This window comes from Juglans microcarpa x Juglans regia, chromosome 5D, assembly GCF_004785595.1.
Source record: "Juglans microcarpa x Juglans regia isolate MS1-56 chromosome 5D, Jm3101_v1.0, whole genome shotgun sequence".
NCBI lineage: Eukaryota > Viridiplantae > Streptophyta > Magnoliopsida > Fagales > Juglandaceae > Juglans > Juglans microcarpa x Juglans regia.
This window is the reverse complement of record NC_054602.1, coordinates 12,567,680-12,584,527: the sequence shown is the minus strand read 5'-3', so window position 1 is coordinate 12,584,527 and position 16,848 is coordinate 12,567,680. Positions and strand designations below refer to the sequence as shown.

Genomic DNA, 16,848 nt, shown 5'->3' with positions numbered 1-16,848 from the left:
GTTGTAATGATTAGTTTGAAAATTTTGTATTTGAATTATGTTTGGGAAAGAGATGGAATGGGATGAGATGAGATGAAAATTTTGGAATGAGATCTATTTCCAAACAAGCCCAAGTCAGATCTGCCAACAAATTAACTTAAAAACGCTCCGTAGTTACTTATATATAAATATATATATATATATATATATATATATATATATATATAAAAACACTCCATAGTGTTATGGAGAATGATTTGAGCATGGAGAAATTGTACCCCTCCTGCAAAGCATAGTGCAAAATCAACCAGGATAGTTGCAGGTAGCAGAAATCGAGGGAATGCCACCAAGAAAAGAAATAAAGGAAGAACAAGATAAGATGTGAAGAGATGGGAGGATCAGTAATAATGTGAACAAAACATAAAAGGTTCAAAATAAACCAATTCTGAAAATGCCCCACCATCATTTTCAGCCAAATCGATAACCTGGGATGGAAATTTTTTTTTATATGTAAAATAAAGCCTGGGATGGAAAATTAGAACCATACCTATAAAATAATAAACAATCAGTAAAAGAGATGCACAAACAACATTTACGTGATGTTGATACCAGTGATATAGCATCTGCAACCATAATGAAATTACAAAGTTAGAGAAAGTTATTAGACAAAGTTGGCAATTTTTTAATATTGAAGGAATTTAGAGCAACAGTCAAGTCTGTACCGGAATATCAGTTAAAAGAGCTACAAAAGAACTTGAAGTGAAACAGAGCAAAGAAACAACAGCTACACCTGCAAACTGTGCAGAGAAAAGAATACTAGTATAAATATACAAAGACAAATGACCCTATATACACAAGTCAATAAACAGGCTTTTTGTAATACCACGACGGAGCCACTAGATGAAACTTATCTAGTATTGGCTATCATACTCACAAAAGTAATGATAACAATACATGAAACACCAACAGATTTGATACCTTCCACATTTCAGATGAAGCTTGCTCAGATCTAACTTTGCTAATCTTCAAGCATAATAGAAGTCCTGAATGAAACTCAATGCACAAAGTTAAGAAGAAAATTGTCAAGAAAATCAGCAACAATGGAGAGAAAAAAGATTAAAAATGAAAAGGGCAGCCATCAAAAACTAAAATTTCATTTTGATAGGACATTAAGTGGATCGCGAAGGTGCCCTGCTAGTCCTACAACAAAGTGTCAGTTAAAACTAAGCCTTGCCACTAAATCGCCCCATCCTGCACACTGGTTCTATTGTGTAGTGAAGTAAAAAATTGTTGTACATTTTATATTATTATATTAAGAAATGTTGATGGGAAGATAACATAGTTGAACTTTGTAATTTGCCTTTGTGATGTAAATTTATCAGCTGCAGACATCCTCCTTGGGAGCAATATCATTGCAACATTTTTTACTCTTATGCGGATGCTTAATTGGTTGTTCTTTTGAAAAAGGAAAAACCAAGTACTAATTTGCATTAAAAAGGAAAGAAGGTTTCCATTCATCCATCCACAATATGTATCATTTCAACCATTTGTGCTTAACAAAATCTTGTGCTGGAAGATAGTAACTCATGAAAAAGCAAAATCATTCATCACCAAGTAAGGCACTAGATGTCTTGTCATCATTGCCATCGCATCCATGTCAACTATTCAATTGTCATATCAACATACCTAGCTCATATATACTTACTGACTCTTAAGGCCAAAAACCACATCCAAACCCACTTGGTAAGTAATGATCTATAATACCTCCCACTGTTTTTTTTATGAGCAAATTTTAGTTCATTATAAAAAAGGCACTATCAAAGTACTATGGGAGTATACATCAGATATACCTAACTACAGAAAGTAAAAAGATCAAGGAAGTCCTCAGAACTTAAGCTAGAGAAACTTAAATCAGAAGCCATCCACAAGTATAGCATGTTGATTGTAGTCAAACATAGAGAGAGAGAATGAATTCATATCTTCATTAACAATCAATCAACTTCCTATACATACTACATACAAATGACTATTGTACACTCATAAACTATACTAATTACAACCATGTCCTCTAACACTCCCCCTCAAGCTGGGGCATATATATCATATAAACCTAGCTTGAAACAAATAAACTTTAACCGACTACAACACAACGGTTTGGTAAACATATCTGCAAGTTGATCAGCAGACTTCACAAAGGGTGTAGAAATGTCACCACTTTGTATCTTATCCTGAATGAAGTGACAATCAATCTCAATGTGTTTAGTCATCTCATGAAATACAAGATTAGACCCAATATGCATTGCAGCTTGGTTATCACAAAATAACTGAAGAGGGACAGGAGCTGGAAACCCAATCTCTTGAAGAAAGTGTTGCAACCATGTCAGCTCATTAGTAGTTTGAGCCATTGCTCTGTATTCAGTTTCTACACTAGAATGAGCTACTACTGTTTGCTTCTTACTCTTCCATGTAACCAAGTTACCTCCCACAAAGGTGCAATATCCAGTAGTTGATTTTCTATCTGAAGGAGATTCAGCCCAATCAGCATCTGAAAAGCTTCAATTCTAAGGTGTCCATTTGGTCTATACAATAATCCAAGGCCAAGAGCTCGCTTCAAATAACAAAGAATATGGATTACAGCATCCCAATATGAGACCCTGGGCATTTGTAGAAATTGGCTCACTACACTCACTGCATAAGAGATATCAAATCTAGTGATAGTAAAATAATTCAATTTTCCAGCAAGTCTTTGATACCGACCTAGATCTCCAAACAACTCTCCTTCATCTTTCAAGAGTTTACGATTTGGGTCCATAGGAGTGTCAATAGGTCGTGCACCTAATATGCCAGTTTCTTCCAGAAGGTTAAGTACATATTTTCTCTGAGATAGGTTAATGCCTTTTTTAGATCTACCAACTTCAATTTCAAGAAAGTATCTAAGTTTGCCCAAGTCTTTTTGTCTGAAACTGATCATGTAAAAATTGTTTTAGCCTAGCAATTCCAACTGAATCACTTCCAGTAATTACAATGTCATCAACATGTACAACTAACAAGATATGACCTGCATCACTGTGTAGGTGAAATACCGAGTGGTCTGTTTGACATCTATGAAGACCAAATGCTAATACAGCATCAGAGAACCTCCCAAACCATGCTCAAGGAGATTGTTTCAAACCATATAATGCCTTTTTTAACTTGCACACAGTACCTCGATACTCCCCCAGAGCAACAAACCCAGGTGGTTACTCCATATACACTTCTTCATTTAAGTCGCCATGTAGGAATGCATTTTAACATCTAATTGAAATAAGGGTCAATCCAAATTAGCAGCAAGAGAGATCAATACTCGAATAGAAGAAATTTTGGCAATCGGGGAAAAAGTCTCGTCATAATCAATGCCATAAGTTTGAGTGTAACCCTTAGCAACCAAGCGGGCTTTCAGACGTTCAACAGAACCATCAGGATGGAATTTGATTGTATATACCCATCTACAACCAAACAGTGTTTATCAGGTGGTAGAGGAACAAGATCCCATGTTTCATTATAGTGAAGAGCATCCATTTCATTTTTCATAGCTGTCCTCTATTCCAGATCAGATAAAGCATCCTGAACTATCTTAGGAACATAAAGTTTTGAAAGTTGAGAAGTAAAGCACGAAAAAGATGGAGATAAGGCATGACAGGAGACATATTGGGTAATCGGATGCTGAGTAACACAAGAACGAGTACCTTTTCGGAGAGCAATAGGTGGAGAGTCTAAAGCACTAGGGAACTCAGGATCTGAAGATGGAGACAAGGTTGGTGGAGGCATGGGAGCCGGGGCCGCATGCGACACGAGTATACCTGTAAAGGAACAAGGGAAGGAATTGAGGAGGATTAGGTAAAAGTGAGTGTGTATGTAGGAGAAAGGATAAGAGTAGATAATGGTAGAGGATCACACTCAACAACCGAAGATGTTGCCGAGAAATAGGTATGGATACAAAGAAGGTGACATCAGCACTAGTGAAGTAACGTCTAAGAGCAGGACTATAACAGCAATATCCTTTTTGAGTCCGGGAATAACTAACAAAGAAACACTTGGTAGCACATGGATCAAGCTTATCAAAGCCTTGGCCAAGGTTATGAACATAGCAAATACACCCAAAAATTTTTGGAAGGGAGAGAAAAAGGTGGAGAGGAAGGGAAGAAGGGGGAGGAACCGTCGAGGACTAATGAAGGCATACGGTTAATAAGGTGACACGCAGTAAGAACACCATCACTCCAAAAACGTTTAGGAACATGCATGTGCAGTAAAAGTGCTTGGATTACATCTAACAAATTGCGATTTTTGCGTTCAGCCACCCCATTCTGTTGGGTTGTTTAAGAGCATGAAGTTTGATGAACAATTCTTTTATTACTCAAGTAAGTAGCAAATGCACTAGATTGCTATTCTTTAGCATTGTCAGAACACAAAACTTGAACTTTTTGTCTAAATTGAGTTTAAATTTCTTTCCGAAAGTCTTTGAATATGGAAAGAACTTCAGATCGTGCCTTCATCAGAAACAACCATGTCATACGAGAATAGTCATCAAGAAATGTAACAAAATACTGAAACTTGTTTGATACGATATTGATTGGTCCCCATATATCAGAGTGAACCAATTCAAAAGAACTAGAAGCTCGATTATCAACTCAAGGTACAAAAGATACAAGATGGTGTTTGCTAAGCTGACATACTTCACAAGGAAAGGAAGATACATTTTCAAGATTCCTAACTTGACGTTTCAAAAGAGAAAGAGATGGGTGTCCAAGGCGACAATGCCATTCAAAAGCAGATGATGAACATGCGAGGGCTTGAGTGGGTGACTGTTTGACATCAAGGTAATACAGACCACCAGCTTCATGCCCCGTACCAATCTTCTTCCCCGTCTTGAGATCCTGAAAGATACATACAGAGGGATAAAAGTTCACAGAACATTGAAGAATTTGAGTAATTTTACTAATGGACAACAAACTAAAAGGAAAACTAGGAGCATATAGAACAGATGACAAGGATATAGAATCGGTAAGCTTAGTGGATTCAATGCCTATAACTTTAGCAAGAGAACCATTAGCAACAGTAACACTCTTTGAAGATGTCAAAGTCTCTAACTTAGATAAGGAATAAGACAAACTGGTCAAATGTTCATTAGCTCCTGAATCAATGATCCTTGGATCTTGAGTAGATGAGACAAGACATGCGGATGCTGTACCTGAATGGGCAAGAGTAGCTATGGAAGATGAAGTCGCTCGTGTGTGACCCAAAAATTGATCATACTCATCCTTCGATATGCTAATCATCTCTGGAGTCGGGTCAGAACTTGTTGACGGTGATGTAGCATCTTGGAAAATAGCTTGATTAGCAGACCCAAATGGTCTACCATGAAGATCCCAACAATAGTGCACCGAGTGGTTAGTGCGACCACAATGAGTGCACTTACAAGATTCACGACCTCGAGTGCAATTACCTCTGGCATCACGTCGTTCCCCACATGCACCTCTACCACTCCGGCCTCCACGCCCACCAGGAGCAACATAGGAGGCAGCTAAAGCAGATCTCTCATTACTCTGATCTGAAGAAAACTGAGATCCTTATCTAGATAATGTGACTCACTGAAGTTGGGAGAACACATCAGGAAATGAGGGAAGCTGTGGACTTGCCAGAATTTGAGAACATACTGACTCATACTCAGGTTTTAAGCCAACAAGAAACCGAACAACATTAAAATCTTTCCGTTATTTTAGCATACTTGAAACATCAGAAGTGATAGGTTGATACATTTTGAGTTCTTCACATATGCTCATCACTTGAGAATAATACTCTTCCAGGCCCAAACCACCCTTTCCAACCCAAAGAATTGCTGACACAACTCATAAATACGGGTTATGTTCCCAGCACCCAAATACACCTGTTTGAGATGCCTCCACACCTCTTGAACGGTGTCAAAATGTATTACGCTAGTGCAAATATTAGGCTCAATACTGGTCAACATTTGGGACAATATTTGAGCATCTTCTTGCTCCCATTGAGCAAATGTAGAAGTAGCAGACTCAGGCATTGGATCAACCAAGTGAGTACGACGAAGACCCTTGCCTTTCAAAAACATTTTAACAGATTTTGACCACAACATATAATTTTTTCCATTCAACTTCACCGAAGTCATAAGCATACTAATGTTTGGTGCAAGAGACATTAACTTAAATTTAGTTGTCATGGAGAAAAGTATCACAACAATTCAACTTGGAGACAAGAATCCACACAAAATATGAAATATGGATGAAAAACTGGTAGACACAATCTGGAAAAGTAGAAACTCAGATTAAAAACCCAAATTTCGGATCTATATTGGTCGAAACAAGCCTGTACCAGCCAAAACAAGTATCGGTTCAGAATCAGCCTATATCGGGTTTGAACCGCTCTGTTTCGGGTCTGAACCGGTATGTATTGGGCTGTATCGGGTGTGTTTCGGGTCTGAACCGCTCTGTTTTGAGTATCGCTGGTACCGGCTTCAAAAACTAACCCTAAACTGGAATAAGTTATCCTAAATGAGGATTAACTTATCTTAAACAGGAATAAGATTATCGTATAAGTGTTACCAAATGGAACGTTATTCTGGATAGAAATAAGACCTTACTCCAGATTGGCGGCACATGCTGTCGAGGATAGGATAGCAAAGACCTACAACCAAACACTCTGAGACGTCGATGTCACCGGTGATAAACAGGGCTTCCGGCAGCTGATGACGACGAGAGACTCACCGGTGTGCACAGAAAACGCCGACGATCTCGATTCTGGTGCCCAGTACCAGAGACAACACCTGAGGCCACCGGAAACACCTTGAAACAGCTACCAGCCGCCAATGATGAAGAGGACAACGGCCACTAACCTGATAGGAACTCATGTCTTGTGGCCCATGGTCAAGCCACTAGCCAAGTCAAGACAAGGTTGGACTGCCCAAAACAGGCCCACGGGCATGCCATGGGGCCTGCCTTGACATGCCCAGGATGCCCAAGGAGGTTGGTGACCAAACCAGCCCATTCAGCATGGCCAGCGCGCCCAGCACGCATGCCGCGCGCGCGCGCAGCACGCCTCGCCCGCGCCCATGCCTCGCCCATGTCCAGCGCGCGCGCAACGCGCAAGCCCCGAGCGCACGCCCAGCGCACGAGCGCCCCAGCACGCCCCGCGCGCACACCCAGCGCCCCAGCACCCAGCACCCAGACCAGCCCAAGGCCCTGTCAGCCAGCCTAGCCCACCCATGGGCTCATGCATGCCATGGGTCAACTTGGTCCATGTCAACTATGTTATTTTTTATTATTAATTTTTATTTAATTATTTATTTTCCAAGGGACCTATTGGGGGTTTCCAACTTGTAATCCTTATAAATAGGACCCATAGTCTTTGCATTCACATCTTTTGGCAAATTCCCTAGTGGGTAGACTTTTTGTTCTTGAGATCATATTTCGGTGCTATAGCACTTGGGCTTTTTGGGTGCAATTCGTGAATCCCAAAGAGAGGATCACACCTTGCAATTCGTGAATAGGTGTGGTTCAATCCATCTATCTTGTTCTTGCAACTTGGTGCAATTCGTGAATCCAAGTTGTGTTCATCAATATACGAGGTTTATTTCAATTATTGTGCAATCCGTGAATCAATAGTTGAAGTGTTATCTTGTTCATCCATTATCTATCCTTGTCCATATATGTTCTTCATCTTGTTCATATATTTTCTTGCATATCAAAATATCCTTAAATCATAAAAAGAGTCTTCATATTCTTTGTTGAGTCCATTCATTCATAGTGTTCATCCATTGTTCATTGGTGTCATCCATTCAATCCAAGCCATACACAAATTTCGACCACCATAGAGTTTGTCATCCTTTCCATAAGTTTGTCAAACTTACCATAAATTGTTCCCTCCATCAAACTTGCCCTAGCCGAAACACACTCCCAATTTGAATTCAAATTCAAATTTCGGCAATCACTTGCCTTATTTGAATTTGCCCTAGCCACCCATTCCACTTGCCAAACTTGTGTTCCTATAATTTAGGAACCCTAGTTGACCCAAACACTTCACCATTCTCGGCCAAATCATTTCCAAATTGAGTTCCTAGATTTTAGGAACATTTTAGGAACAACATCCCTAGAATCACTCCATCCCTCCAATCACTCATCCAATTCCTAAAATCTCTCAAAGCTCCCTAAGGTGATTCATTCCTTTTAGGAGTCTTGACTTCCTCCAATTCAAATTCAAATTCAAATTCCCCTCATCACTCAAAGATTCTTTCCATCTTTCTAACTTACCATATCCATTCCTAAGCCAACCAAACCCTAGCATCATCCTAAGCTCAAACCCTAAGCCATCTCTTGCTAATCTCGAAATCCACCTTAGCCACCCCACAAAACCCTAGCTACACTACACCATACTTACCCAAATCACTCTCCAAGTGGCCCAAACATCAAGGGTAAACCTTAGGCCATTCCCATTGCATCACACACCCATAATCCCAAGCCAATCTTCTAAGACCACGCCTACCCTTCTTCCTCATAGTCCACGGCAACCCTAGTTGCTTCCAACCCGAACCATAACCTCATTTCATCCGTTCCACCCTAGCCTCCATCATCTCGGCACTTCACTCAAGAACAAGTCTAGCCACCCACATTGATTTGTCTTAGCCTAAACACTTAGCCTACCCAAATACATCATCATTCCATCACCCAAACACCACCATTTTGTGGAAGGCCAAGCAAGTTGGCAAGGTCACTCGGTCGTCATCTTCACTAAGGCAAGCTAGTGGACCTTAGTGTTAGGGACAAGACCGGGGTCCCTAACATTAATCACCACAGACGACGACGGTGATACCACAACTCCGTTGCACAACCAACACAAGCTCCGTCGCACAACCACCACCAATTGACTACACTTTTTTGCTCTGATACCATGTAGTCAAACATAGAGAGAGAGAGAATGAATTCATATCTTCATTAACATTCAACTTCCTATACATACTACATACAAATGACCATTGTACACACATAAATTATACTAATTACAACCATGTCCTCTAACATTGATGAATAAAGCTTTGATATCCTCCAATGTCCTTGTCAGCTCCTTGACACTTCAATAATTTCTTTCATGCCAAATGCACCACATTAAACAGTTTGGATTAATTTCTCATAATATTCTGCTGCATTCACTCTCAAATTGACATCTTGAGCAGGCTAATAGATCTAGCACTCGTCCCGGCATCACCCATACCTCTCACTGTTAATTATCTATATTCTGATTTGTTTGGCTATATCTTATTAAATGAGGCGGCATATTCCTAATCCTGTATTTGGTAATCCCACTCAAAACATTTTAGTTTCTAAATTCCACCAATTAAAATGATTTTATGAACATGTTCTTGGTGGGCAATGTTCTATCCCTAAAGCACTGGGTTTGTTTCAGGCATGCATCATTTAGCTCCAAAAACAGTTAGCTTAAAAGCTCTTATAATAATAAGTTAACCCCCATTCAAAGAAAAAAAACTAGGAATATCTAGAAATCAACACTGACAGTTAACATTAGACGACAAGAAGCCATGAGATATGCTACCCTCTCTTATTCCTGAACTCCATTCCCATGATTGATGACTCAATCATGAGCTCAGAATTCAAAGAAAGAATCAAATATGGACAAGGGAATATTAGATTGAGCTAATTTAATAAAAAAGGATCAAGACTATACACAACTAAATACCTAGGACAAATGGAAAAATATGCAATAAAGTCATTATATAGTTCTCAGATTGTTTTATTTTATAAGATTATAAGGTCACATAATAAGATCCTAATAGAAAAACAAAGGGCATATCTTAATCTAATATACAAGAGCCATGCAGAGAAAAAAAACTAAGAAAGAAAAATACTGATGAAAAGCATTAAGAAAGAAAACAAGTATCCCACTATTGATTAATTTTTACAATTAGCATTCCTTCAAAATAAATTAGTGGCACCACGAGGAATCTTCATTTCTTATGCCACACTATACAACAGGGTGAGAGCACTTGGGCATTACATCAAAGAAAGCAACAGGCAATATGCCACATACAGAAATTGCAAGAGAAAACTGACTACTGAAATGTAGTTGCTCACCATAACATGCTAATGCTCCTCCTAATAAAAGTATTGCTATGGCAAAAAAGTCTACATACACCTGCATTGATGAGTAGATTATTGCACCATGGCTTCACTTTTAAACAAAAACCAGAACACTTCAATACCGTGTTGGAATACTCGACCTACTTTTTACTATAGGAAAAATAATTTATTTTATATTTTTTAGCAATTCATTTCACTAGCACTATATGGTTAAGTTAATAAAGTTGAGAACATATCTTTAATAAAAGTAGTTACTTGTTTTATTTTAAACGACAAGTTATATAAATAATCACACAACCTCTCTCCAAAGTTGATATACAAAATGCAAGAGGAAACAGACTGGCCAGCCAACTAATTTACAGCATTAATTGATAGTAGCTATGTGCCCCAAATAGGTTGCTCGAAATCCTTCCAGCAGCCTGGAACAACATTATCTATATCCACATAGAATAAGTACTGGATTGAATTTTAAGTTATAAGCGTTAAGATGCCTTGAATCATGTTGCAATAGTGGTGATGACAGGCATTCTGTTGAAAAAACACTAGAGGGTAATCTTTGACAACATCAATGTGGAAAAGTAGAACTGTAATTAATGTGTCCATACCCGAGCCACAACTGCAGAATCAATAGGATTCTTTCCCATCCCAATCCAGATTATTAGAGCACATGCCATCATTACAACAAAAACTAGAACAGTAACCTGGTAAATAAGAAGTGAGTTAACAGAGTTGAATAAATTGATCTCTCTGATGAATAGATAATAAGCAGTCTGTCTTAAGAAGTATAAGTAGATTTTTTTTTTTAATAGGTAACAAGGGATTTTTCACTGTTGGGCATACCAATATCACAATCTTTTGGCGGCTTCCAACATTGAAAAAGCGGAGGGGAAAACACTTTCTATGACCATCTGTTTTTGACGAACTTGGTTTATTTAAGGTCTTATCCAATAAAGCTTCCTGAGAACTGCTTTCTTCATATTCATCATCCTCATCATTTGCCTGATGGCAAAGGTCAACCCTATAAAAAGCATCCACCAGAGAAACATAGAAAATTGTCATAGGAAACACTAGCCTGAAGAAGTCTTTTACATTGATCAAATGCAACGATAATATTTTCACATACAATGGAAATATTCAAAATCAAACAATTGATACAATACTTTCACTAGTCAAACAATTGCACTTCTGGATCTCTATTTTTTTATATGTTCTTCAGGATCTCCGTTTCAAGATGACAAATGAAAAACAATTTACAGGAATTTCTAACTGCCATCATTCCCAAACTCAACAATGCCTTCACCCAAACTGTTTCCTCCCCTCTCCCTCCCCCCCCCCCCAAAAAAAAAACAAAAGGGAGGGGGGGGGGGATACTCTATATATATATATATATATATATATGTATATATGCACATAGATTGGCACAATATAAGAACGTTTTTCTTTTCTTTTTTCTTTTTTTAATAGTCTTGTGTTAAAGATGGTTCAAGGCATACATCTAGTAGCACCAACATTGTTGATGGAACTTAATTGAACGGATAATGACTTTTTTTTTTTAACAAAATATTTCCTGTACTTTAGGTGTCTTCATGAAATGAATGGCCAAAAAATCATGTGCACCATGGAAAAGGAAAAATAAAACAGATACGTCATCCAAATGCTACTCCTTTATATATTGGAGAAAAAAACAAGGTCATTGGCTCCAAATTGTATCCAGCAGCATGTGATAGTGCTAGACAATAGATAGCACTTCCCTATCAAACCTATTTAGGATACACAAACAACTATATAATTCACTTAGCATTATTGACTGCCATAGCATTTCAAGCAGAACTTTGTGAATTGTGGACAAAAGCAAAGTAAGAAATTTAAAATAAACAGAAAATTTATGCAGAAAGCTCCAACCAACATGTTATGTAAAAGTTTGTTGGCTAGGATTAGATAACTAGGACCTATTTGAATTATTGGATGAATGTAATCTGTTTTTATCTTTATCTATGAATATTTAAATTCAAAGATAAATAGATTAATAGATAAAAGTTTGGCTTTATCTTTATCTATGAATATTTGAATTCTATGATAATTGGTTAAATAGATAAAGGTTCAAAAGACTTTTGATCAAGATTGAATGTTCGAAAAGATAGGAGATATCAATTGATCTGAATAGAAGATTCAAAAAGAAGATATCAAGCAGAAAGAGTTCGAACTATTAAGAAGTTATCCAAAATAGAAGCTGAACAGAAATTACTTATTGCAAAAAAGAGTTATCGCGACATGTCAGCAATCCGTCAGGAGACGTTTTCGCGACAGATTCTATCCGTCAGTAGAATCCTACTGAAATTGGAACTCTTTTCAGATTGTTTATTTAAAGGATCCTACTGGTTAGGATTCATAGAGATTCATATCTACATATTTTCTAGAGCACTTTCTAGTTCATTGTTTGGTGAGAAAATTCCTTAGTGAATTTTCATATTTGTGATCTCTCTTTCAATGTGATCGTGTTTCGTGCGTGGATGATCGTGTGATTGGATTTCAGCCCCTAGAGTTCTAGAAGGAAAAACAATATTTGAAGATCGCCAGAGGTTCTGGCTGCTACCGCGGTAGAAGACAAACCGGCCGTTTGTCTGTGCAAGTAAGAGAGTCAAGTTACAAAGATTTTGTAATTGATGAGTACTTGTAATTGATTTTTAAATAATAAGATTGACTTTCCTGGGTTTGGCTGCCCCGTAGGGTTTTACCTTTAAATAGTTCTTTAAAGGGTTTCCCTTCGATACCAATCTTAGTGTTATGCAATTTATTTATTTTATGTTATTGTTTAATTATTAAATTAATTGCATCCTTGAATACTAACCAATTTGTTGAGTGAATTGGTAGATATTTCCGCTGCATTACAGGGGTACGCTGCATTACAGGCGTACTTGGGTAATTTCACAACAGAATCCCAACCTCAAGGTGAAGGAATCAAGAAAGATTGACCACCCTCCAAAAGAGCGTTGCATTTCAGTATCCATCAAAGATTAATAAAGCAGATAATGAACATTTAGGGAAACTGGCGACATTACTAGAAAATGTCTTCCTACCCAAAAAATTTGTCCTTGAACAATCCTTTTCAAATTCTATGCAGTATAGATAAAACATGGAAAGAAAAAAATCTCCACTCCCTTCAGTTTTAAGATAAGGTGCAAGCTCTGGGACAGATTTTTTTCCTTGGTCAGAAGGGGGGTTAGTGGAGATTAATTACTTCCCAGATTTGCCATTTAAAATTTGTGAAACAAAGTGCTACTGAAGTTGTTGGTGATTCTTCTTCTTTTAAGGAACCCTTTTGGATAAAAGATTGTACTTTTGACATTCAAAGATTGGTGATTGCATTCATGACTCAGAGGAAAACTAATGAACTCAAGACTTTCATGAGTATTACAGATAAATTTAGAATAACCGAATGATAAAATGGAGAAACATACCAGAATGATAAAAGTAAAAGAAACGCCGCAAAAAATAGAATTTTTGGGAAAGCTGCAAAGAAAAAAAATTTGCATGATTCAATACTTAACAATCCTTAACAAGGGCATCGAGTCAGTAATTAAGATTGAAGGCATACCCATGACGATAAAACCACAAGAGTTAGACCAACACGGCCAACCCTTGCAAGCAGCAAGGAGAGCTAATACAAAATAAATGAAGTAACCTGCAATGGTTGAAATTCAACTAAAGCTTCAGTTTAAATCAAGGATTTAATCAAAATATTTTTTTTTGATAGGTAAGGATTTAATCAAAATATTAAGGCCATCATAAACTAATACCAGGCATATCTTCAAAAATGACAACTAAAAGAAACAAGGGAAGGGGGAAAATAAGCAATTAAGCATGCATGAAGGTCTTGCAGTGTCTTAGTGATGCGCAAGTAAATTCCAAGCTGTTCAAAATCATACAACAACGTTAACCAAAACTTGTAGGATATGAAGAAACAAATGGTGATGATATGATATTCAACTGAATCAAATATGGCTAATAGTCCAGAGAGAGGGGTATCTTGCCTCCCTCAGAAAAACACACAGCAAGGGCAATTTTGCACAGAAGTAACAAAAAAAAAAAAAAATCAGAATTGAAGTCTTTGCTGCCAAATGCAGTATAAGAAGGATAAGCATATGTCTAGCTTATGAAAAGAAGTGCTTAGTGTCAAGGTATAAATAAAAGCAACAAAAGAGCAATAAAATATGGAAAGAAAGAATGTAGGGGAAAAAAGTATAATCTGCAGGTCCATGTACTCTGGAAAGGTAAGATACTAAAGTTAAAGCACCTAGCATGAAGATGCTTCATGAAGTCATGATGTGAAAAATTCTCAAGTTCTTTAGAACAGAGATATTATAGTAAATTAGTTACCTGGTATGCAAAAACTACTTGAAGAGACCCTGAAGCATGTGTAATATCCAAAAAAAGTAAAGGACATCCAAAGTCCTTAGGAAGCAAGAGACCAGCATTGACAGAGTTGCAACCTATATTTAACTAGTAAGTTTCAACTTCCAGAACCAGAGACAAGAAACTGATTCTATTTATGTTGAGCGAATAAATCTAGCATGGAAGAAGTATTGCCCTTCATTTTACATTCATACAGAACCCCAAGGGGTTGGCCCAAGTGGTAAGGCCTTGGTCTTGGGGTATCGCTCCCTTCAAGGTCCAAGGTTCAACCCCTCATGGGTGCAAACGATCCTTTGGGGCTATACCCCCTAGTGAAAAGCCAACGATTTAACCAATTTCGAGTAAGGAAACTTCCGAGGGTACAGTACACGGGACCGGGTTTACTTTGCAACGGTGGGTCCGAAGGGCCTTGCCTTGGAGAGGTTCCTCGACTTAAAAAATAAAATAAAATAAAATAAAAAAATTACATTCATACAAGACTCAGTATAAGGTAGTGCATCGGGATCATCATCAAAGCACCAAAACGGTCGCTAGCAGTCCCCTAGATAAACTAAAGATTAAAGGGATCAGGTCATAGTCTATTCCTTTTTTTTAATAGATAATCAAAAATTTTATTCATAAAAACAAAAGGTATATACGCATGATGTGTACAGCAGTACAGGACTATTCTTATTTTTAGTGTGTACAAGACTATTCCAAATTATTATTATTATTTTTGTTTGATAAGTAAAAATAAGTATTATTAACAAGAATGGGCAACATCTGCCATTTACAAAAAAGTATGCCCTATTTACGAGGGCACGTTAGAAACCAAGAAATCATGAAGTTCCATGCCATTAAAGTCCACAGCAATGGCCCAAGTACAAAGAGTCCTAAAAAAGAAAACTTTTAGCTCCGCCATCGATCTCTCCTTGTCTTCAAACATCCTCTCATTTCTCTCCTGCCACAAGCACCACATGACACAAATAAGAATCATCTTCCAAATCGCTTTGATCTGGTGCACACCTCGGATAGAAGTCCAACATGCCAATATATCCACCACGGATTCCGGCATAACCCATGCTAGATCCATCCTTTTAAACACCTCATTCCAAAGCGTCTTGGCTACCTCACAATGTAAAAGTAAATGGTTCACCGACTCACCTCCTCCTTTACACATACAACACCAATCTGCAATGATTATCCTCCTCTTTCTCAAATTATCTGTAGTAAGAATCTTGCCTAATGCCGCTGTCCACACAAAGAAAGAAGCTTTGGGAGGAGCCTTGTGTCGCCAGAGCCTTCTCCAAGGGAACTGTGTCCCTGACACTTGTGCAAGGACCTTATAAAAGGAACGAACAGTGAAAACCCCTTTCCCTGCAGGGATCCACCACAGACCATCTTCATGCTGGATATTTGGACGATAAGAATATAGAAAACTATAAAACTCTGCAAAAGTCTCCATCTCCCAATCTTGTGCCGCCCGGTTGAAATTGATATTCCAGTGAAAACCCCTTCCTGAGATTCCCATAACCTCTGCCACTATAGCCTCTTTGGCACTTGCTAACAAGAATAGACTAGGAAACAACTCTTGAAGAGCATTGTTACCACACCAAGCATCTTTCCAAAATCTGATCCTGTCACCTGTACCCACCTGAAACCGAGTGTGTCGATGAAATATCTCCCACCCTTTTCTAATGTGCTTCCATAGCGCCCTACCATGAGCCCCTCTCACTTCTCTAGTACACCAACCCTCCCCTAAACCCCCATATTTATTTTCAATTACAATTCTTCATAGAGCTTCTGGTTCCTTGATATAACGCCATAGCCATTTACCAAGTAGCGCCCGATTAAACAACCGCAAATTTCTAATGCCCAAACCGCTACTAGAAATAGGACGGCATACCCTCTCCCATTTGACAAGATGAAACTTAAACTCTTCTCCTAATCCACCCCACAGAAAATCTCTTTGTAATTTCTCGAGACGACCCGCCACACTTGCTGGAATAGGGAATAAGGATACGAAATAAGTGGGTAGATTAGAAAGTGTGCTTTTAATCAGAGTAATCCGACCCCCTTTTGACAAGTACATTCTCTTCCACCCTGCCAGCTTCCTTTCTATTTTTTCAATTATTGTATCCCAAATCGAGTGTGCCCTCGAAGCTATACCCAAAGGTAATCCCAGGTACGTCATAGGAAAAGAAGCTATCCTACAACCCAACATGTCAGCCAACTCCCTAATATTCTGCACCTCTCCAATCGGCACCAATTCGGATTTATCATAGTTCACTTTTAGACCCGACACTGCTTCAAAACACAG

At 38.2% G+C, this 16,848-nt stretch overlaps 1 protein-coding gene across 4 annotated transcripts in view; it reads right to left on the bottom strand.

Moving 5' to 3' along the window:
• The window catches only part of LOC121266550 (tobamovirus multiplication protein 1-like), a 30,484-nt gene that overhangs the window by 5,247 nt on the left and 8,389 nt on the right, over window positions 1-16,848 (bottom strand). For all 4 annotated transcript variants that reach the window (XM_041170414.1, XM_041170412.1, XM_041170411.1 and 1 more), the window contains 8 exons: window positions 13,732-13,818; window positions 13,595-13,646; window positions 10,977-11,154; window positions 10,742-10,837; window positions 10,131-10,191; window positions 958-1,022; window positions 702-776; window positions 527-602 (listed from right to left, as the gene is read on the bottom strand). In XM_041170414.1, coding sequence (XP_041026348.1) covers window positions 527-602; window positions 702-776; window positions 958-1,022; window positions 10,131-10,191; window positions 10,742-10,837; window positions 10,977-11,154; window positions 13,595-13,646; window positions 13,732-13,818 — 690 coding nt within the window. The remainder of the gene's footprint in view (window positions 1-526; window positions 603-701; window positions 777-957; window positions 1,023-10,130; window positions 10,192-10,741; window positions 10,838-10,976; window positions 11,155-13,594; window positions 13,647-13,731; window positions 13,819-16,848) is intronic.